The sequence below is a fragment of the Solanum verrucosum genome, unplaced genomic scaffold (genome assembly GCF_900185275.1).
Source record: "Solanum verrucosum unplaced genomic scaffold, falcon-dt-bn FXZP01000161.1, whole genome shotgun sequence".
NCBI classification, from domain to species: domain Eukaryota; kingdom Viridiplantae; phylum Streptophyta; class Magnoliopsida; order Solanales; family Solanaceae; genus Solanum; species Solanum verrucosum.
In genome coordinates this window covers 269,948-293,086 of record NW_026020127.1, presented here as the reverse complement: position 1 = coordinate 293,086, position 23,139 = coordinate 269,948, and the positions used below count along the sequence as shown (strand labels likewise).

Here is a 23,139-nt window from a genome sequence, read left to right as displayed (position 1 = left end):
ACCAAAGATATTTAAAATTAATTAATCAATTATTTTTCTTTAACTTAATTAAGTTTCTTGAATTTCAAACAAAGTGAAATAACTATTTATAAATGTCAAAAATATTTTTTAAAATTATTGTTGGTGCTATTTTGTTATTTCATTTAGCAAAATATCCTCATATATTATTATATGTTTTACATATGATTTTAAGTATTAATTATTTAATTTTATTAATTTAACACTACTTTATTTATTAAAAAAACAAGCATTTTAAATGAGTATGTTTTTTATTTTGTCAAATTAAAGCCAACTGTGCTTTAATTATGATCAGGACTCCATTATTACTAATAACTACTTTATTTTGCTAAATCGAAAGGATTTTATTATTAAATTAGTTAAACGATTATCTCAATTTTACTTCATATTGCCTTTGTTTCATAAATATCTTTAATTATAAATAATTGTTAAATTTTATTATTTAATCAATAATTGGTCACAATTGCAATGCGAATCGGTTATGTTTGAAATAGTCATGGCTATAACTTAAAGATGATTGATTGATTTTTAAATTTAATTTGAGTCTTTTTCACTCTTAAAGATCAACTTTTTTGTCTTAGCTCTTTTCCACGCTCAAGTTTAGTAAGATGGTTTTGATAATTTGTCCCTTCTAATAAAATTTTTCTACCCCGTTTAATATATTTTTTTCTTAAAAAAAAACCTTTACTTTAGAAAATTCTAACTTTTGCCCATAAGACAAATGTTCAAGATTTTTTAAGACACTAAACCTTTTCAATTGACATGAAGTTCTGCCTATCAGTAAAAATTAGAACTTAGGTATGATATCCATCCGACATGAGTTCTAACTTTTTTTCCCGTAAGACATTCAATCAAGACATTTTAAAACAATAATTTGCTTAATTCAAACTTTGATTAAGGTAAATTTAATTTTTTTATTTTAAAAAATACTATTATACAACATATCCAAGTAATTTGTGAACTTTGTCTCCTTGCACTCTAGTGTTCTTTTTTGTAAAAAAAAAAATAGTATGATAATTTAAACTACAAGTTACTTGTGTTTAGCCTATGAGTTTGTTTTGTGTTAGAGACTTTTTGAGGGTTTTTAAAAAATATGATCTAATTATTTTATTGACGACTAACATTATGTACTTTCGTTAGGATCATATAATAATCTTTTAATGAGATTATTTTAATATTATTTTAGTTCTAAAATATTATATGATCATGAGTGACACTTTTTGTTATTATGTTAAATGTTTTATTTTGTTATGTTGAGTTTATATTATTATATGATATTTGCTAAGTTTAAAAAATATAAATTTAATATTTGTCATGATGTTAATTTAATAAATCATGTTACATTTCACGACTTAGACATTTTCTTGTAAAATTTTTATATTGATGAATTAATTAATCTTGTAAAATATGAGAAAATTTGCCACCAGGTATAAATTTTCAAATTAACGAGAAACTAGTAAATCATTACCATTTACAAATTTGAACGCCATCAAATGTTTGTTGTTTTAGTTGTTTTAATTGTATGTTAATGGATGAATTTTATTATTATTTGAGATATTTTTATTATTTATTTTTCAATTTATGTAATTCTAATTTAAAAAATAATATCAATATGAATAATTAAATGTCATCGAATATTTGTGTTCATCAAAAGATTGTATTGTCAAAGGTAACTTCTAGCAACGACTAACTCAAACTTTTAAAGAAAAATATTTTTATCACAAATAAATTATTTCGTCATAAGTCGACTACATTTAGTGACAAAATATGTTGTCACTAATCATGATAATTTATAGTGACAAGTATATCTTGTCGGTAAATATGATACTTTTAGTGACAAGATGATAGATTTAACTATGAAATTGTTAACCTTTTTATAATGATAAATTTGTCCCTAATTTATATATTTTAGGACGAAATAATTTTGTGTACATAAAAAGCAGTCATTAGTGACAAAATTATATTTGTTCAACTACGAAATACATATACGTTAGAGACAATTGAAGTTGTCACTGATTGAACTCAATAAATAGTGACGGTGTAATTTTGTCGGTGAAAATAACTTTTTAGTGACAAAATCATACTATTAACTACAAAAAATGTACACTTTTTATGACAAACAAATTCACAAACATCGACACATTTGGGAGCGATTATTTTAATATAACTTTTTTAGTGACGATGCAGTAAATCGTCTTTGTATACATTTAGTGATGCACATTTAGTGACGACTGATTGACAAAAAAAATTTCGTCACACAAGATCTTTGGTGACGAAATATGATTTATAAGTGACGAAATCATTTGTCCTTGATAGTCAAATTTGTTGTAGTGCGAATGATAAGGAAGGGGTCATGAAAATGCTTTTTCACACCAAAGGTACAGGTTCAAACCCTATTATCATTAAAGTTAAATGTAAAACCTCCAAACTCATAATCCTGACTCTGTTTCTGGGTCCCGCTCGCAGCCACTACTTTGACTCTTACAATGGTGAATGAATCATTTTCCCTATAAAATATAGATAGTTTTCAAATATGTAAATATGAATTTACAATCAAAATTTTAGGAAGTACAAAATCTAAACCTAAATGAGGATTAATGTTGAAAACTAAAAAGTGTCAACTATCTATCTACTTACTGAACTTAAACATCAAATAATGATACATACTGAACTTATCTATGAACAATATAGCCCAAATTTGACCAACTTAAGATTAGGGATACATGTAATTCAAAATAAATGTTTTTATCATTTTACATTAAAATTTAATGCTAGTGTATAGTAATTTTTAGTAACATTTTAATAGTGTCTTTAAATGAAGAAACAAAATTTTGACCAACAAACATGAATTTGATTTGATGGAACTTGAAAGTTGAAAATCATATTCTTGACTAAAGAGAATCATATAAAAATTTGTGATTTTGAAATATTAGACTGGAAGGAGGTAGTGTATTATTTATGGTTAGAACGAATTCAATAAATTTTGTTTAAATTCGGTAATTTATATTAGAAATTATATTAAACATGTATAAATATTTAACTACAATCCTATTAACTAAAACGAGTTATCGATTCAATGACAATTCAAAATTCATAAACCTCAAATTTTAACTTTTAACTTTGTCCCAAAGCACCTATCCTTTCATAACAAACATAGCTCGATAAAAGTATCTATGTAATTAATAAAAAAATACAGAGAATTAAATTCTCAGTATATTCCACGCTATCTAGGGGTTTAGGCAATGGAATAGTGATTGCTCCACAAAACATGACAAACAATTGTGATCGACTAGTTATTCTACCCGCCCTTCAATTAATTTGTTAGTTCTACCTCATTTAGCTAGGGTTTAGGAGGTTGCTTTGATAGAGCGTGACTCTAACTCAAATCGCGTTTTAATAAAAAAAAATCGAATTGCTTTATCTTCAAAAAAATAGAACATGACAATTAATACTGGACTGTAATAGTATTATATTCAAATAATTGAAACCATTTGAAGAATAAGTTAGAGGTAAAAGAAGTTCTGGTCCGGGAGGGATAATATCAATCACTTGACGCCCATTCGACGCATTCGTTATGGTTATCTCATATCCCCTTTGTCTTTTCGTATGATTTTGCTTACTATACCTGCTGCTGTAGCATTATAAACTGCATTCTTACTCTTGCTGCCGTCGGGATAAATCTGAACCCTTCCCCTGTTCCTACTTTAAATATGTTGTGCAGCACGAGGCTTTATTAGTGTATTAAAATAAACCTACCTTATTTACTATATAAATTATAAAGTCGTTCTTTGACTGATAATAATTGATTAGGATATAAAATTAAAATTAAAATTATTTATTAACTATTTTCTCCGTCTCAAATTATTTGTTTTCATTTCTAAAAATAGTTATATCAAAGTATTTATTGTTTTAGAAATTTAGTACAAAATTAATTATTTTTTTCCTATTTTATCATTGCTAAAAATTATTTTTGAAGATAAAAAAACACCTCATCAAAGTAAATATGTAATGAAGATTAGAATTATGTCTTAAAATATAAATGAGAGTAAATTTTTTAAAAATAATTCATTAATATATTACTCTATTTTTTTAAAGGCGTAAAAACTAAAAACGCAATAAATAATTTAAGACTAACAAAATATGTAAGTCACCTTAGACAAGGTAGCCACCATTTGATAGTCTAACTTTCATAGAAATTAGTTGTTAAATCTCTTGTTTTTTTTTTAAAAAAGCTATTTTTTATTCATAAAGGTGACTACGTTAATGACCGGTGGATCTCCCAATTCCGAAGTATTTGACAAATATAAAACTAACTTAAAATAAATTCAAAAATGATTTAATATAAGTTTAAAAGTGTTTATTAACATTAAAAATAATTAAAAATAAATTTGAAATGATATAATATAAGTTAAAAATCAAAAATAGATATCCCTCTATTTTTTATTTTTTATTTAAAAAATATTTTAATTTTTAATTTAAAAACTATTTTTTTAAGCATATCCAAACGGGTTCTCTGCATTCAAAAAAAAAATAGTGGATGATTTTTCTTTTTAACGAATAAAGACGGTGGATTTCTTTGTGAAGGAATATCCGTCACTTACTTTTCCAGCATATTTTTATGACGTAATTTCACAAAATTTTCAAAATTAATTTATCTTATAGAAATATATAATTGCCAACCTAATGTGCTGTGTAACACATGTTATCTATAGATGAGTTGTTCTTTTTCAGCCTCTAAAATTGACAATCGAGGACATAAAACTAAAGTCTTTAACATTATCATTTAAAAAAGGGAAACTTACATAAAATTCACTAATTTAGGAGTTAATTACTTAGATATACTCTAGTTTGTAATATTATATATTTTACCAGATTTTGATGCTTTTAAATATGTCTAGATACACGTATCTCGAATACATAATGGTCAAATTTAATTTAGGTATAATATGTTCTAGATACGTTGTATCCAACTGGATTCGCATGTATCTGGGTTACGTGGCAAATCTCGCTAGCCTCCCTCGCCTCTCTCCATCTCGCTTGCAACTCTCCCATGTATCTGTTATCTCGATACACTTCAATCCCTCCAGGTACATACAAATACATGTATATATCTAGTATGATCTAGTGTGATTCACATATATCTGAGATACACACAAATCTCGCTCGCCTCCCTCCCTAATTTCGCTCATCTCTCCTTATTTTTGTGTATTTGATAGCAAAAATACATGTATCTAAGTGTAAAATACGTAAGAAACTCTTAATTAGTAATAAGATATGTAATATTTTGAAAGTACAAGTAATAATAGTATATATGATGTTAAAATATGTCTAATTATATAGTTTTTCCTTTAAAAAACCTCTTCTGTTAATAACGATTGTAATAAAGATGGATAGCAATTAAAAAAAATCCTTACATAGCCGTGAATAAAACTTAATTAAAATCTCAAAACGAGTATTAGACTATTTATTGAGTGATATTTTGTTTGGAGAAAGACAACTTTAGACTAGCCACAAATTTCCAAAAGGTGAATAAACTAAAATATGGAATTAAAATGTCTAATATCAATCACAAGAGTTTGTCTTTAACTTGCACTATATTTTGTGAGAAGAAATTTTAAATACTCATTGAAATTATTTTTCAAATTTTGTGAGAAGAAATTTTAAATACTCATTGAAATTATTTTTCAAATTTTATATTTCAAGTTTGAAATTAAAATAATGTATCGGATGGTATGATATACAATTATTTGAAATAATTATCTACATATTATATTATTCAAATATTTGAAACCAAATCTATTTGAACAAGTTCAAAGGCAAAGTTGTATTTAGCCACTACTTTCCATGTGTTGTGCAACACGAGATATTTAGTGTAAAACCATATTAGTATTTTTCTTATTTATAAGTAAGTTATTTGACCAAAGACTTCATTTAATTTCATAGATTGTCGATTAGGGATGATGTTGACTAATAATGAAGTGTTGGTAGTAGCTAGTGGTAATGATGGCTGACAGTATAAGTTGATAATGATAATTGGTGATAGTGTTTAATAGTTATGACATATGATAGTGATAATTAATTATGATAATGAATAATGCGGTAATTGACAATATATAACTGACTATTGGTGATTATTGTAGTAATTATGATTGGTGATGATGGTCGTTAAAAAAAAAACAATATAAATCAAATAAAATGAAAAAAAAAGGATTAATTGATTAGGACATAAATTTGAATTTTCTAATTATTTTAGAACCAATTAAGAAATTGAAGAGGTCTAGTCAACCTAAGACAAGCTAACCACCATTTGTCAGTCCAAATTTATAGAATTATTTTGTTGTCAAAATCTCATTATTATAGTTTTCAAATAATTGAGATGTCAATGAGAATTAATTAGTAGAGAATATAGAACATGTCATGCATGTATAGCCACGTACGGCAAATACTTTTCCACTTAATGACGTTGCTAAATATCCGTTTAAGTGATCGAATTAATTGAACAAAAGATAATTTATCGAATGAAGAGAGGGTGGGTCTCAGATTTTAAGCCTTATGCATGCATGTTTTTTCTTGATCGAGCTTATTCCACGTAGTCTGTTTAATGTATTTAATCTTCTTCTTTTTTATAGATTGTGACTATTATATTAGAGTGAGCTTTACTCGATACACATATGTTGATATTAGAGACCGTCTTTTGTGTCAATATACTTAATTATATTAACTATTTTCTTTTATTTTTTTATAAAAATAAAAATATAACCTATAAATGAAAAATGGCGCCTCAAAAAAATGAGAGGCTGGTCAATATAGCTGCAAAGTCTCTTCCATATTGATGACCATTAGAGTAATTCGTACAAAAACAACAACCATGACGATTTAGACGTTTAAATAAATAAATATAGTATTTTTTAAATAAAATAACTGAGTTTATTTATTTATTTTTTAGATACGATAGGTAAGTAAAAAAAATTATTTTAAAAATATTTGTATATTTAATCTAGACAAATATTACACAAGATTGGGGTTGGGATAGGGGTAGGGGTGTGGCCATGTGGGGGAGGGGGATGGGGGTTACGAACGATGAGGATGAAGATGATGTGTGCTGAAAGGCGGGAAAATGAACAATCAATGTAAAATGTCACTTGTGAAACTTATTTTCCCTACTTCAATTAGAGAAGTTATTTTCCTCATTTTTAAAAAACTTATTTTCATAGAGAAAATATTTATCTAAATTTTTAACTACCCTAATATGAAAAAATCAAAAAAAATATTTCCCTCTCCATCTAAAAAACCATTTATATATATATATAAATTTGTTGCTTTTTTAAGGTTATATATATAACCACATTTGACCAGTTGAATATATTCAAATAATAAATTATATCTTTATTATAGTACCAATTTTGCACTCATTACTGTAAATAATTTGTGAATATATATATATGTGTGTGTGTGTGCGCTTTTTTTAAGGTTATATATAACCACATTTGACCAGTTGAATATATTCAAATAATAAATTATATCTTTATGATAGTACTAATTTTGCCCTCATTACTATAAATAATTTGTGAATGCAATGAATAGTATGAACCACTAACATAACAATTTATATATATATATATATATATATATATATATATATATATATATATCATATGACCGGTTGAATATATTCAAATATCAAATTATATCTTTATTATAGTACTAATTTTGCACTCATTACTATAAATAATTTGTGAATGCAATGAATAATATGAACCACTGACGTAAAAACTTCATATTAAATAACTTTATACAATTACGTTAATACTTTCACACTAGGAAGCTTCTTTATTTTTCCTCAGAGAATCTTTAAGACTTTTCAATGCTTCACTATCAATTTATTTTTGACTAGTGGCTTATATTATTTGTTGCTTTCACAAACTATTTTTAGTAACGGGTACAAACTTATAACAACAATAATAACATAATTAATATAATCTTAAGTGGTGATTTTGGAGATCGAGGATGGTGTATATGTTACTTCATTATTTGTACGTTGAGATGGTAGAGAGGTTATAAATTTCAAACAAGACATATCAATAATCAAATATGTAAAGCAAATACAATAGTAAAGAAAAACTAATCAGTACTATAATAAAGATATACTCAGTTTGATTTTGCATAACCTCTATATATATATCAAACAATATATCATTTTATTTGTCCATTTTAATAAATTAATTAAGAGAGCCTTATTTTTATTTATTTTTTACTATGTTCGTATTAAATGACTATCAAATAATAATAATTAAATCTAAAGTTCCAAACATCAAAAATAAAATTAACCCAGCAAATATATACCTCTAATTAAACTTTCTTTAAGAATATAACCCACTACTAACGTCACACGTGTGCGCTTATTCCCTCTTATATTCACTAAATTACATTCGAGGATAATTTAGTCATTTTAGATTTACTATGGCTGCTTATAGATTAGGACTCTCAAAATATCACATGTGTCACATATATTATTTTAAAAACACGTTTAAAATATTATAACATTAATTAACAATAAAATTATAAAATTAAAACAGATAAAATAATATATATTGGACCCGAACTTGTCCGGAATTTTGTATATAAGGGTCAAATCAAGGTGGCTCTACATGACCTTAAAAAAAATAGGCACAAACGTAAATAGGCTACGTCTTTAATGACCTCATTGCATGACTATTTCAAACCTAAATTACATGAAAAACGTTTTTAAGTGTATGAACTTATATAAGAAAATAATGTCCATGGCTGCAAAAGTCTTTTCTATATTTAATTTAAATGAATAAATATATTTAATTCGTACAAATAACAACAACCATAATGTTTAATTTTGTGGTTTATACAAAGTTTTGTTTTTATAAATGCAGACAACAACGTTCTGGCTTAAAAAAGACTAGGCCCACGATTTCCATATTTAGCGGAGTTTGGTCGCGAAAATAAAATTATTTCTATTTTATTTGAAAATATTAAAGTTGGAATAGCGTTTGACTATACTTTATGCGGTAAATTAAATATTTAGAATTTAAATATATTTTATATATCAAAAAATAAATACAAAAAATATAATTTAAATAGAGTTATTTTATTAAATTTTTTATATATATATATATATGGGTAAATTTGAAAAAGAAAAATTTATATAAGTGAAAAAAGTTAAAACAGTATTTTTCGAATAAAATTTTAACGGCCAAATGGTGAATTTTAAATAAAGTAAAGAAAAAAAATCGAAAAAAGTTTTTTTTAAAAAAATCATGGCCAAACGGATCTTAGAGTTTCCATACTCCGATAATATACAATAACAATGTAAATACTTTTTATTTTTATATTGTTAGTAATTTTAAATGGTAAAAAATTTTATGGAATATTTTTTTTTAATACCTTTGTTTAATTGTGCATTCAGTTTTTATAAACACCAGTTATGTAAAATAATAGACATTGAACATAACTCAATTAAAAAGTCAGTTCAAGTGAAAATTATCGTGGACCACATAAGGAGATCGTACATAGTACCCCATCTCCCACTTATAATGTGGGAATTCAACCCCGGCCCTAGCATGTTCAGACTGGGATATCTAGAGTATAAACAATATAAGATGATTATGCAACAGGTAAATCGTAAAATTGAGTTGAATTTAATTCTGATATCATTGATTAGAAATGAATATTTTAAGCCTAACTCAACTCAATATAAAAACTCTCACAAGTTACACGTACATATATATATTTTTAAAACACATGTTGCATCGAACTTAAATTATTTTTCTACTAAAAAAGGTTGTGATGGAGTGGTAATTAAGTGCTTTTTCGTCCTTAATCAGAGTATACGGACTTGAGTCCTCCTGTGTACGGACTACTCCTATGTGGGACTTTTCAACGCGAATTCGAATTTAACTGGGCTCCAATGAGGATACCGAACACCTGGTGGAATTTTTTTAAAAAAATCCTCAATATGGATACTATCATTACTCTCTATATATAGTCCTATAGTTCCCTTGAATATTCCACAATCACTCTCTCAAAACACCTATTCAACTAAGAATTCTATACATCATTTTATTAGTCTCTTTCTTTGCAATTCTCATGGATTCCTCATCATTGTCTTCTATTGAATCTCTTGTACATGTAATCAAGAAAGATTTGTTCTCAAACCAAGACAATTTCAACACTTCTTTTACCAAAACATCTGCCTATGACATTGCTTGGTTGGCCATGATTCCTTTTAATAATCAAGAAAAAGAAGCTAATGGTCCTATGTTTGAGAGTTGTCTAAATTGGATTCTCAACAACCAAAATGAGCAAGGGTTTTGGGGTGAATCAAATGGTGAAAATCTTCCCACCATTAATACTCTCCCTATTACTCTTGCATGCATGGTAGCACTCAAGAAATGGAATGTGGGTGAAAGACACATAAGAAAAGGTAAATTAAAGTAGAAAAAACTTGCAATTATATTGTTACCTAAATCTAATTTATGTTGCTCGGATTCTCAAGAATGTTGATGTATCTGTATTGGATCCTCTCAAAAAAATGGATAACGTTTACATGATCTGATAGACACTATACAACATTTTTAAGAGAATTCGAGCAATATAAACCTAGATTTTATGTTTACTTGAATACTCCAAAATATCGCCGCACATAATATCTTCAAAAAAAATTATAACTTTTAGATACTATAATATTTGAATTTTCTGAGTAAGAATCACGTTTTGACTAGTACTTGTGTTGCACTCATTATTCTTATTACTTTAGTATAATAAATTTTATTTTACCCTCATCAATATCCTGACAATTTTGTCATGATATTATTAAAGATTATTGTTCTAATAATCTTTCCTTTTTTCCTTAAAATTTTATAACCAGCACTTAATTAAAGAAAATGGATTTTATTATTTGAAATGTTTGTTTGTTGAAATAAAAGGCACAAACTTTATTAAATTATATTTTTGCTTCTGTTATTTCTTTTCTCAAACTGTTTTGATATTTTTTTCTTCTTTGAGTCAGTGACCTATTGTTCAGAAAAAATTTATCTACCCTACAATGGTAGGAGTAAGGGCTGCGTATATCCTACGATAATTTTCAGCAACGGAGCTAGCTAGGATTTTCACTAATTAAGAAAGTTCAAAATATGGAAAAATAAACACACGGAGAAGTCAAAGAGGGTTCAACATATACATAATATACAATAAAAGATATACTCCCTCCGTCCCAAAATGAGTGTCACCTTAACAAAAAAAAAATTATCCCAAAATAAGTGACACGCTTAGGAATACAAGACAAAAATTAATATGTTTTTTTAACAATACCCTTATACTCCATTTAACTTACAATGTTCAATTTTCAAGAAACATTTATTAAATAGAAATAGTTAATTTAGTGAATTAACTACACGTTGTAGTTTGTGGATTCTTAATGGACGTGATTTTTGCTTAGGTCTGAAGGGAGTAAACAATACAATTTTTCATCAAAGGGTTCAGATTGACCCTGTCGGAATCAATTCACAAACTTCACTTGTGGGATATTAATTGCATTGAATATGTCGTTGTTGTTGTTTTCACTTTAAATGACATTGGATGTGTTGTTATTTTCAGGCTTGAAATTTATTCATGCAAATATGAATACACTTTTGAAGGAAAATTCTCAATGTTTTCCATGTTGGTTCACAATAGTTTTCCCTTCAATTCTTCAACTTGCAAAAGCACAAGGCCTAGAGATTATTATTGTCAATGGATCAAACAAATTGGTATCTGATGTCTTCATGAAGAAGAAAGCACTTCTTGAAAGGTAACAATAATAATTTCCATGTAATTTATATAATTGCATGCATGCAAATGACATATCTAAGGCGGGTTCTATTCGTTCAATTTAATAAATCGTCCCTCGTCTTTTTATGCATAAAAAAATATATTTGTTAAAAATTTCAAAATCATTCTTAATTTATTAACTCTAAATTTTGGAAACGTTGGCTAGATAGCTTTAAAAATAGAATTACTCAACAAGAGTTTAGTTTATAGATTCTAGACCACAACAGGTTCTGAATATATTATTTTTATATCTTAAACAAAAAAAATTAAAATAAATATATAAAATTTGAATCAAAACTATAAAAAAATAAAATTATTTATACTAAATTGAATGTTTAGATGATATGCATGTTATTGCTGAATTCTTTTGAATCCGTAATTCTGATGATGTTTCTAATGTGTACGTAAAATAAAACTATATACTCATTTTGACCACACAAACTCTACATAAAATAAATAAAGATTTACTAGGTTTTTTAGTGATGAATAATTTAGGTTAAAGGCAAAATTATATGTTTAGATAATATACATATTTTTGTTGGATATTGTTGAACCTGTAATTATAACGATGTATACCCCGTCTTTAACTACATATATAAGAAAAAAAAAAGTATATACATAAAATAAAATCATGTATACATATATATTTATATATATTTCATTCCGAACAAACGGACTCTATATATTAAACTTGTCTCACAAAGAAAAATAAATAGTTTTACTAAGTTTTAATTATATATTCACCAATTTTTTTCTTTTTTTTCCCTTTTTTCAGTGGAAAGCTCAATGATAATACTGTTAATGAAGAAGATGGTTCTTTGTTCCAATCTCCATCTTCCATAGCACAAGCTTTCATGTCTAGTGGAAATAAAAAATGCCTTGAATACCTCATGTCAATTGTTCAAAAGTATCCCAATGGAGGTTTGTTATAAATATTCTTACGATTTCAATTTACGTGTCTTACTTTTTTTTTTTAAGTTTGTTTAAAAAAGGGATATTGTTTTTTTATATTTAGTAATTGTTTACTTATTCCTATATCCTGACATGACATATTTTTTATGAATATTTTGGTACATTAAAAAACACAGAATTCAGATGTCTCATTTTATTTACTTATCGTGTTTAGTCAAACTAAAACATATAATTAAACAAAGGTAATACTATGGTATTTGGATTAATCAGCACGCGACTCGATTATTCCTTCGATGGGATATGTATATGTATAAGCTTTTTATGTTTTATCAGCACATATACTAAATAACTCTATCAATCAAAGTTTAGGCATATGAAAAAATCATCTACTATAATATTTTTTTTATCTTTACTTGGATATAAACCCTAATATTCCATATTATTTGCTCATTTTGTTGAATATTGTTTTTCTTAAATCCTAATTTAATTTTTCATGATTTTTTGCTCTCTCTCTTTTGGCAGTGCCTTCAAGATTTCCAGTGGATGAAGAGCTAAAAATGCTTTGCATGGTTGATAACATACAAAGAATGGGATTGGCTAAACATTTTGAAAAAGAAATTGAACAAATTCTTGAGCAAGTTTACAATAATTATCAAATAAATAATTTGAAGAATAATAATGAGTATTTATTATCATCATCAGAAGAAAAAATAAGTGATGATTTACCAGAGAAATTATTAAAGGACTCATTGGCTTTTAGGCTTCTTAGATTTCAAGGCTACAAAATAAATCAAGGTACTTTATATTATCTAACTTTTGTCATGTGAAATATATTCTTTTGGTACGACGAAAGTTATTTTTGAGAAAAATATTTTTTATCGGAAAATAAATAGATCACTATCAATATTTTTTATGTTCAAACACTAAATAATTTTATTCTTTTTTTTGTCTATTGTAGGAAGTTTTTGTTGGTTTCTTCAACAACCACAAATAAGAGACAAGATAGAAAAGAACAAAAAACATTTTACATATGTGATGTACAATGTTTATAGAGCCACAGATTTAATGTTCAATGGAGAATCTCAAATAGAAGAAGCAAGATTTTTTGCCAGTAATTTTCTTGTGAATAATAATGATAATTTATCATTATTTCCAGCACTTCAAAAAGTGGTAAGTAGTACTAGTACTTAACATAGATTGTTTAAACATAATTTTTTATTAGTGGTAAGGGTCACGGGTTCGAGTCCCTGGGTACGAAGTCGCCTTTGTTTGAGAGCGTTTTACTCTCAATGTAGGACTTTATGATGTGAATATGAATTTAATTGGGCTTTAATATGGATACCGAACACTGAAAGAAAAAAAATGTAAATTTTAATTAATTCATATCTAATATTTGTTAAGATTTTAGTAAATGTTTATGTATGTATCTATACTTCGTATCGAAACTATTGAGTTCAGATGAAATTGTAACTGAAACAATATGTTCTTTTCACATGCTAATTTTATTTTTTTTAATTTATAGATTGAGCATGAGTTGAATGTACCATGGTTTGCTCGATTAGAACATCTTGATCACAGATTATGGATTGAATTAAATCAATCTATCCCTCTCTCTATTGCAAAATCTTCATTTTATTGGTAAGCATACATTATTATTTTTATTTACATAAATTATATATTATTATTTAGTTTAAAAAATGTTAATTTTCTTAGGTTGGCTTATCTGCAAAATGAAAAGCTAATGCAATTAGCTGTGCAAAATTATGAATATCGACAGTCAATTTATAGGAAGGAATTGGAAGACCTAAAGAGGTACAAACACAATGCCCTTTTATCTTCATATATAATAATAATGCTATCGATAATTTTAACTTTTATGTACTGACAGTATAAATTATTTGTTTGATCATAAAATTTTATTAGACATTGAAAATATATCTTCAAAATATTTTCAAATTTCTAAAAATGGACCCAAACTAGTTTTTGGAGAAATTTCATTTCCAGTCACAGAACTTCATTTTTTCCCCAAATAAAGTGCATGTCCAAACTCCAAACACAACTTCAAAAACTCAAATTTTTAAATTTCAACTTCAAAATCTGTGATCAAACAAGAGCTAAAATATCCTCATAATCAAGATTGGATGCACTGTTTATGGTACAAATTTGATAGAATTGAATAGCTTTGATCGAGATGTTATATTTGTCTTAAAAAATCATTAAATATGTACAATTATAAATTTAAAATGTAGAAAGGATAACTAAAATCTAAAACCCTTATAAAATTTCAAATTCTAATTCTATCTTTACTCGCAGTACTGTCTATATAAATTACATCTGTATTATATTACATCATTCTAGTCATTACAATAAAGGTTTTTTTTTCTATTTAATGTATTTATTTATTTTATTTTATTTGTGGATTTGTAGGTGGTCAAAAGAGAAAGACCTTGTAGATATTGGATTTGGGAGAGAAAAAACTACTTATTCTTATTTTGCAAGTGCAGCAAGTAGTAGTAGTTTTCTACCTTATGAATCTTTTCTTAGATTAATTGTTGCAAAATGTTCCATAGTTATTACTGTTGCTGATGATTTTTATGATGAAGAAGCCTCTTTAAGTGAACTCCATATCTTAAGTGAGGCAATACAAAGGTAATTCAATAAAATTTTTTATATATAATCTGATCGTGTAAATATTTTTTATAGTATCAATGTATAAAATTTAAACGTGTTAATTAATTAATATTATTTTGTCATAGGTGGGATGCAAAGAATCTTGATGGACCAAGTAAGATCATATTTGAAGCACTTGATGATCTTGTGTGTGATGTCGCCAAAATGTATCATCTTCAACACAAAATTGACATCACCCCACAACTTCGACATATGGTAAGTTTTCTCATCTTATTTAATTGTCAGTATATAAAAGTTAAACTCAAATTTGAAGAAAAATATATGAACCATTGTTTATCCCTATAAGTAGGGTATAGTATAGGGAGGGGCAAAGCAATATTTATCGAAAGGTGATCAGTTGAATATCCTTTAATCGAAAGTTGTATTGTATATATAGCATGACAAGATTAAGAATATCGCCAATGATAATTATACATATATAAAGAGAGAGAACTATAATCATTCAATGATGGATGTTCAACTAAACACCCTTTGACCTAAGGACTCAAATATTATTATTTTATGCATATACATATTATTATTCTACACGCTCAAAATTCATTTCCAAATATAAAAATGTTGTTGTTTTACGAAATGTTTACACAAATAGCTTATCAGATTTACTGTTTACTTTTTTCAGTCGTGCACATAAAGTATATACTGATTATACACAACTATACACATATTATAAATATATTACATATCCATCCACTATATTTAAATTATTTGATAAACGACTATTTAAGCTAATTCTTCTTATTTTTATTTTTTAAAAGTGGAAGGAGACATTTGATGCATGGATGATGGAAAGCTTATGGAGTAGAACTTCAAATTTGCCATCTAGGGATAAATATCTACAAGTTGGCATGATATCAATTGGTGCACATATTTTAGTTCTTCATGCTGCTTCTCTTGGATGTTCAATTTTGCCAAATCAAATGTTTGGGCCAATTAATGGCCAATATGAAAACATTACAAAGTTGCTCATGACCACAACTCGTTTGTTGAATGACATCCAAAGCTATCAAGTAAGTTCACTAATAATTCCATCTAACAAAATTTATTACGCCTTAATGAAATTATTTATAGTTACATTATCTTATAAAATAGAAAATGTAACAAGGGTCCTACTGACATAAAGTGATGTCAATCTATTGTCACAATTCAATCCATATAGCTAGGAGATATTTAGCGACGAATTTTGTACCTAATTCCTATTTTTAGTACTATATGAATTTGTACCTATACTAATTTTTAATGGTGCATGATTTTATTGATCATATGCAGAAAGAAAGAGAAGTTGGGAAGATGAATTACACATTACTTCACTTTAATGAAAACCCTATGGGACAAATTGAAGACTCAATAGATTTTGTGAAAGTGATCTTGGGAGATAAAAAGAAAGAATTTCTTGAAAATGTTTTAATGGATGGATTCAATGATATGCCAAGAACAATGAAGCTCCTTCACCTTTCTTGTTTAAATGTGTTTCACATGTTCTTCAATTCTTGCAATTTATTTGATACAAAATCAGCAATACTTGAAGACATAATGAGAGCTATTTACATTCCACTTAGTCAAAAAGAACAAACTCAAATAATGCCACTTCAAGAAAAGAAGAAAAAGAAAAAGATTGAGATTGTCAAAGCCAATGCATGTGTCAATTATGAGAAAAACATGAAACAACATGGTGATATTGGGATAAGTTTTCTTAAAAGGCAAAATCCAAAGAATTATAATTCCTTTGGTTGGTCTACAAAAGGGTTTGCTTCACATAATCTAAGATTATGTTTCATGTAATTGTTGAAAATATTATTATAGTGAAAGAGTGATTGCAAAAGTAACTCTTGCAAGGAATTGGGTAATCACTTTTTTTTAATATTGTAATAATATAGTATATATTATATTTCAAGCATTTTTTAGTCTTCATATTCTTCTTTAATTTTGTTCCTGTCAAATTTCTAAGTTGGCATTGGCATATTATTATTTTTTTGTGAAAGGCAAGCTCCTAAGAATTATAATTAATATCTAGATCTTTTGTCCACAGCCTAAATATTTTAGTATGTTGCAAGAAAGTAGTAACCTAGTCATTGTTTTTTCCTAACAAAAAAAGTAAGAAAAATCTAATTATCCTACGCCATAATTGTTTGCAACAAATTTTAAAAGTGATAGAAATTAAACAGCAATCATAAATAAACTATGAAATAAAATATGAAAAAACATAATTTTATTGATCAAGATTGTGAGTACAACTTTTTTTCTCCCTTGATTTTTCTCTCAAAAGATTTATCCGTGTTTCGAGTGTCGTTAGGTACGTGTTTCTCAAACTAGGATGATTGATTTTGATCTGTCTATAAATATTTTAGAATTCGCAGAATATTCGAGATGTCTTTTAAGGGAATATAGTATCCTTTGACATGAAGTGGGGTTTAGGGTTGAGTAGCCTCTAAGAATCCTAATTAGATTTGCACACACCTTATAGAATCCCACAAAATTTCAATGTCTACAATAATTATATATTTATAGCTCAATAACTATGTTTTTTTTAGGACTATCTAATTTGTTCTTTTTGAGTTGAGAATCTTTTTTAAAAATAATTTTTCTACCATTACAAGGTATAAAAGTAAAGTCTGTGTATATTTTATATCTATCTCAACCTCACTTATTACATTATACTAATTATATTATTATTATACTAACTAATCCATTTATGAATTAATTAACATCGCTTATGAATGAACCTGACTCAATAATATTTTCTAACAACAACTTGATTACCAATTTGATTTTAAAAATAATTTTTCTACCTTTACAAGGTTAGAAGTAAAATATGTATATATTTTATATCTTTCTCAATCTCACTTATTACAATATACTGATTATATTATTATTATACTAACTAATCCATTTATGAATTAATTAACATCGCTTATGAATGAACCTGACTCAATAATATTTTCCAACAACAACTTGATTACCAATTTGATTGAGTTGACTTTCAACATGACTAAGGGTGTTTGGATTGGCTTAAAAGTTAGTCAAACATATTTTTAGGTCAGTTTTTTACTTCTGAAAGTATTTGACAAATATAAAAAATAAGTTACGAAGTGTTTGGCAAGGTAAAAAATAACTTAAAATAATTCAGAAACCAAAAGTAGGTCTCTTCCTACTTTTTATTTTTTGACTTAAAAATCATTTCATTTTGACTTAAAAGTTATTTTTTTAAGTCAATCCAAACGGTCTCTAAAAAACCCTTAAACCACAATAGGAACTTCCAACAAATATGTCAAAAAAATTGATTAGGAACCAAAAAGATAGAACTTTTATAAATGTGACTAAGAATATGATGCATCAGATAAGATTTTTCCTTTCTTAATTAGAAATTTTGAGTTCGAATATGAAAAAATGTTTGAAAGGAATGTTTCCTCCCAAATGAAATTCTATTTTATATAAATATGAATTAGTCAGAGTACAATAGGAGTAAAGAATCTAAATGAAAAACCAAAAAAAAAAATTGACCACTCATTTTTGTTGTTCTCTCTTCTTCACAACCAAAGAGAAGAAAACTCATTCGCTATAATGGAGGAAGAGCAAAACAAATCTCCTCTCCTCCATTATTGGGGAAATACTCCAGAAGAAGATTACTATACTCTCCAAGGTATCAAATCTACTAAATCTTTTTTCACTTCACCTAGAGGTTTAACCCTTTTCACTAGATCATGGTTACCCTCCACCAAAACCCCACCTAAAGGTATCATTTTTATGGTCCATGGCTATGGAAATGACATCAGTTGGACATTTCAAGCAACCCCAATTCACTTAGCTAAAAAGGGTTTTGCTTGTTTTGCTCTGGACCTTGAAGGGCATGGCCAGTCTCAAGGTCTTAAAGCTTATGTACCTAATCTTGATTTAGTTATTGATGATTGTTTGTCTTTTTTCAATTTTGTTTTGACCCAAAATCCTGAATTTCAAGATTTGCCTAAATTCCTCTTTGGTGAGTCAATGGGTGGTGCAATTTGTCTTTTGATTCATTTGAAAAGACCTAAAGAGTTTAATGGTGGGATTTTGATAGCCCCCATGTGTAAAATCTCTGATAAAGTAAAACCCATATGGCCAATTGCTCAGTTCTTGACATTAGTTGCAAGATTTGCACCAACTTTGGCTGTTGTACCAACAGCTGATTTGTTGGAAAAATCTGTTAAAGTACCAGAAAAAAGGATTATTGGTGGGAGGAATCCTAATAGGTATTTTGGAAAACCAAGATTGGGTACTGTTGTTGAGCTTTTACGTGTGACTGATTATGTTAGTAGCAAACTATGTGATGTGAATATGCCCTTTTTGGTGTTACATGGGAGTGCTGATGTTGTTACTGATCCAGAAGTAAGTAGGGAATTGTATAAATTGGCGAAAAGTACAGACAAGACACTGAAAATTTATGATGGTATGATGCATTCTTTGTTGTTTGGAGAGACTGATGAAAATGTTGAGATTGTTCGTGGTGATATATTGGCATGGTTGAATGATAGATGCTGAGAGGGGCGGATCTAGAGGAGCTGAATGGGTTCGTATGAATCCGTTGCTGGAAAATCACACTATATATACAAGGTCCAAAGTACTTATTAGGTATATACAGTACCCTTGACGATTGATGAAAGTCGTGTCTCCGCCACTCATGCTGAATTGTCTGCACTTGGATTAAATACATATCTGACTCGTATTAATCCCATTTCTAGTTCATTAGTGTGAGTCATATTTGTTAAAGATCCAAACTTTAGAAGTTCTTTTCTCAAAGAATGAGGTGTAGAGCTTGCCAAGTAGACTAGATATAAAGATTGCATTTTTTTCAGCAGAATCAAGATTGGATATTTGCTTTGAAGCATTCTGTGTTTGCTTATGAATGGATGTTTTACAACTTTGTTGAATCATATTGTTTGATTGGAGAGGCTGATGAAAATGTTGAGATTGTTCATAGTGACATATTGGCATGGTTGAATGATAGATGTTGAGCAGGGGCAGATCTAGTATGAATCCGTCGCTGGCAAATCACACTATATATACATGGTTAAAAGTTTTTTTTTGGGTATGTATAGTCGATGATGAACCTTGTGGTGAAAAACTTGTCTTCACAGCTTGTGTGGAGAAGTCTATACTTGGATTATATTCATATTCATCCAATTCAAAGTTCATTAGTGTGTGCTATATTTGTTAAAGATACAAACTTTAGAAGTTCTCTTTCCATGAATGATGTGGACTGGATTATCTGTATTTTGCAGACTTTCATGGCAAAGCTTTCCATTTAGACTAATCAAGATTGTACATTTACTTATGAATGAATCATATTGCTGTATGACTATGGAAAGCATGTTATTCATGCTTAAGTGATTTCTTTTTTTATTTGTCTAAGTTGTAGTGGCAAAGTTATCCGGTAGTTATGCTTGTGATAGCATGTACTCTAGACAATTGTGATTTCTTTCTATTTGACTAAGCTTTAATGGAGAAAGTTATTTGATACCTATGGTGGTGAAATATGACATATACTCAAGAGAATAGTCTAACATGTGGGATCAACCTGCCATTCCTGGTTTGATCTTACATGCGTGTTGATGTTGGAAACACCCTCTCTACCCTCACAATGTAGGGGTTTGGCTGCATACATACCACCCTCCTCAGATCTTACTATGTTGTTGTCGTTGTTGTTGTTGTACATGGGAGTGCTGATGTTGTCACTGATCCAGAAGTGAGCAGGGAATAGTATAAATTGGCTAAAAGCACAGAAAAGACATTGAAGATTTATGGTGTGAACCTGTGATGCATTCTTTGTTGTTTGATGAAAATATTGAGGTGGTTCATAGTGATATATTGGCATGGTTGAACAATAGGTACTGAACAGGGCCAGAAGGGGTTCATATGAATCCGTTGCAGGAAAATTTCACTATATATGTAACAACATATCCAATGAAACTTCATAAGTAGGGTCGGGGAGGCTAGAGTGTTCACAGGCCTCATCACTATCTCATGGAGGTAGAGAGGTTGTTTTTGAAAGACCCCTAGTTCAAGTTCAACAATTTCACTATATATATAAGGTCAAAAGTATATTTTAGGTATATATAGCAGATGATGAACTGTTTGGTGAAAATTTTGTTGCAAATCACATTTCTAGTTCATTGGTGTGCCATATTTGTTAAAGACTTTAGAAATTTTTCTTGAAGAATGATGTAGGTTGAATTATCTCCATCAAGTTAGTCGACTCGGTAGAAGAATGAAATAGATGGGATCTGAGAAGGAATTGACATCCATGGAAAAGGGAGTGCTTGTATTGCGATTTTCGTAGTTGCAAGATTATTATTTTTTTCAAGAAACGGTTCCCTCTTCAAATAGATTGATATCATGGTTGCATTTTTCCCAACAAAATCAAGATTCCATATTTGCTCAAAAGACAACTTGATATACAAAGCATTTTGTATTCACTTATGAAAGAATATACTTTGTTGAATCATAGAGTTATAAAACCAGAAAGTAATCAAATTATAATAAATTCAAAATTAAAAAAAAAGTAAAGGTCCTACCGAGAATTGAACTCGGGTTACTGGATTCAGAGTCCAATGTCCTAACCGCTAGACCATAGGACCATGTTTGAAACAATTTTTGGTAGTAAAATTAAAGACTTGTTTACACAAAAATCATTCACAACTATAAGCAAAAGTTATGATTTATTTTTGCGATAACCATGGTGTCTCCAGACCAATTTGTGCGTATTTCGACTAGTTCTATCAAAGGTAGGCCAAATAAGAAGAAATCATCTACTACTCATGTTTATTTTTTTTACTGAAATTTGAATATTTTTTTTGAGATCTCGTGATTCTCAACTCACTTCATTGATCATTATACCATATTTTTCGTATGTCAAATTGTATAATTGAAAAAAAATATCTTATTCTTATTTATGATTATACAGAACATAGGAGGATTGTAACAGCTTAGTTGGTTGGCTATTTGACTACCCCAACTTAGTAAAAAAAATTGAGCTAAATTATTACTGATTAATTTAAGAGATACGTCTTAATGCTTACGAGACCAAATATGTGTATACACATTCATTTAGGGTTGTCTAGCCTTGAATTCTTCTTCATCATTTTTCAACCATTTTTCTTCATTTCTTCACCAATATTACTTTTTTTTTTTTTCAACATCCTTCTTTATTTTATACAAAATCATCAAATATTTTGAGATAAAGAATAAGAATCCTAACTCTTTTTGGCAAATCATTAACGATGTTTAAACTATGACAAAATTGTGGCTTAGTAGTGAAATATTCCTAATTTTACTCAGAATTATTGACACACGTTGAGAGAAAATAGTGGAATTTTTTGACGTGGCAGTTTTATTTTATTTTTAAAAAAAAAGCATAACATACACACCATCACATATTACTTGAGGTGTGATTCTCAAACTTGAGTGATCGTTTAGGTGTGTTTCTCACATTCCCAATAATTATGTAACTAAAAAAAAAAAATGAGGTGTGTTTTTAACTCTTCACTTTAATTATTTTTATATTTCACAACACAATATTTTTAGTGTGATTTTTATAAGTGAGATCTAATGAAAATGAATATACATAGACTTTATTCCTACTTTAAATCAGATTTATTGATTTTTTTGTTGAGAAGTTTGGCTAAAAAAAATCATTTCAAAATAGACTTA

At 27.8% G+C, this 23,139-nt stretch overlaps 2 protein-coding genes and 1 non-coding gene across 3 annotated transcripts; 2 read left to right on the top strand and 1 right to left on the bottom strand.

Annotated features, from left to right (window-relative positions):
• Positions 1 to 10,087: 10,087 nt before the first annotated feature.
• LOC125826065 ((E,E)-geranyllinalool synthase) lies at positions 10,088 to 17,315 on the top strand. The gene is made up of 11 exons (XM_049505369.1): positions 10,088 to 10,471; positions 11,644 to 11,836; positions 12,632 to 12,777; positions 13,291 to 13,563; positions 13,727 to 13,938; positions 14,291 to 14,406; positions 14,482 to 14,580; positions 15,196 to 15,417; positions 15,525 to 15,654; positions 16,215 to 16,466; positions 16,726 to 17,315. The coding sequence occupies exons 1-11, from the start codon at positions 10,135 to 10,137 to the stop codon at positions 17,236 to 17,238; spliced, it is 2,493 nt and encodes an 830-aa protein (XP_049361326.1). The 5' UTR covers positions 10,088 to 10,134; the 3' UTR covers positions 17,239 to 17,315.
• A 1,647-nt stretch (positions 17,316 to 18,962) lies between these two features.
• Positions 18,963 to 20,353, top strand: LOC125826048 (caffeoylshikimate esterase). Its single transcript, XM_049505347.1, has one exon. The coding sequence runs from the start codon at positions 19,018 to 19,020 to the stop codon at positions 19,969 to 19,971; it is 954 nt and encodes a 317-aa protein (XP_049361304.1). The 5' UTR covers positions 18,963 to 19,017; the 3' UTR covers positions 19,972 to 20,353.
• A 1,642-nt stretch (positions 20,354 to 21,995) lies between these two features.
• Positions 21,996 to 22,067, bottom strand: TRNAQ-CUG (transfer RNA glutamine (anticodon CUG)). Its single transcript has one exon. It is a non-coding gene; the product is annotated as a tRNA-Gln (tRNA).
• Between the last annotated feature and the right edge of the window lie 1,072 nt (positions 22,068 to 23,139).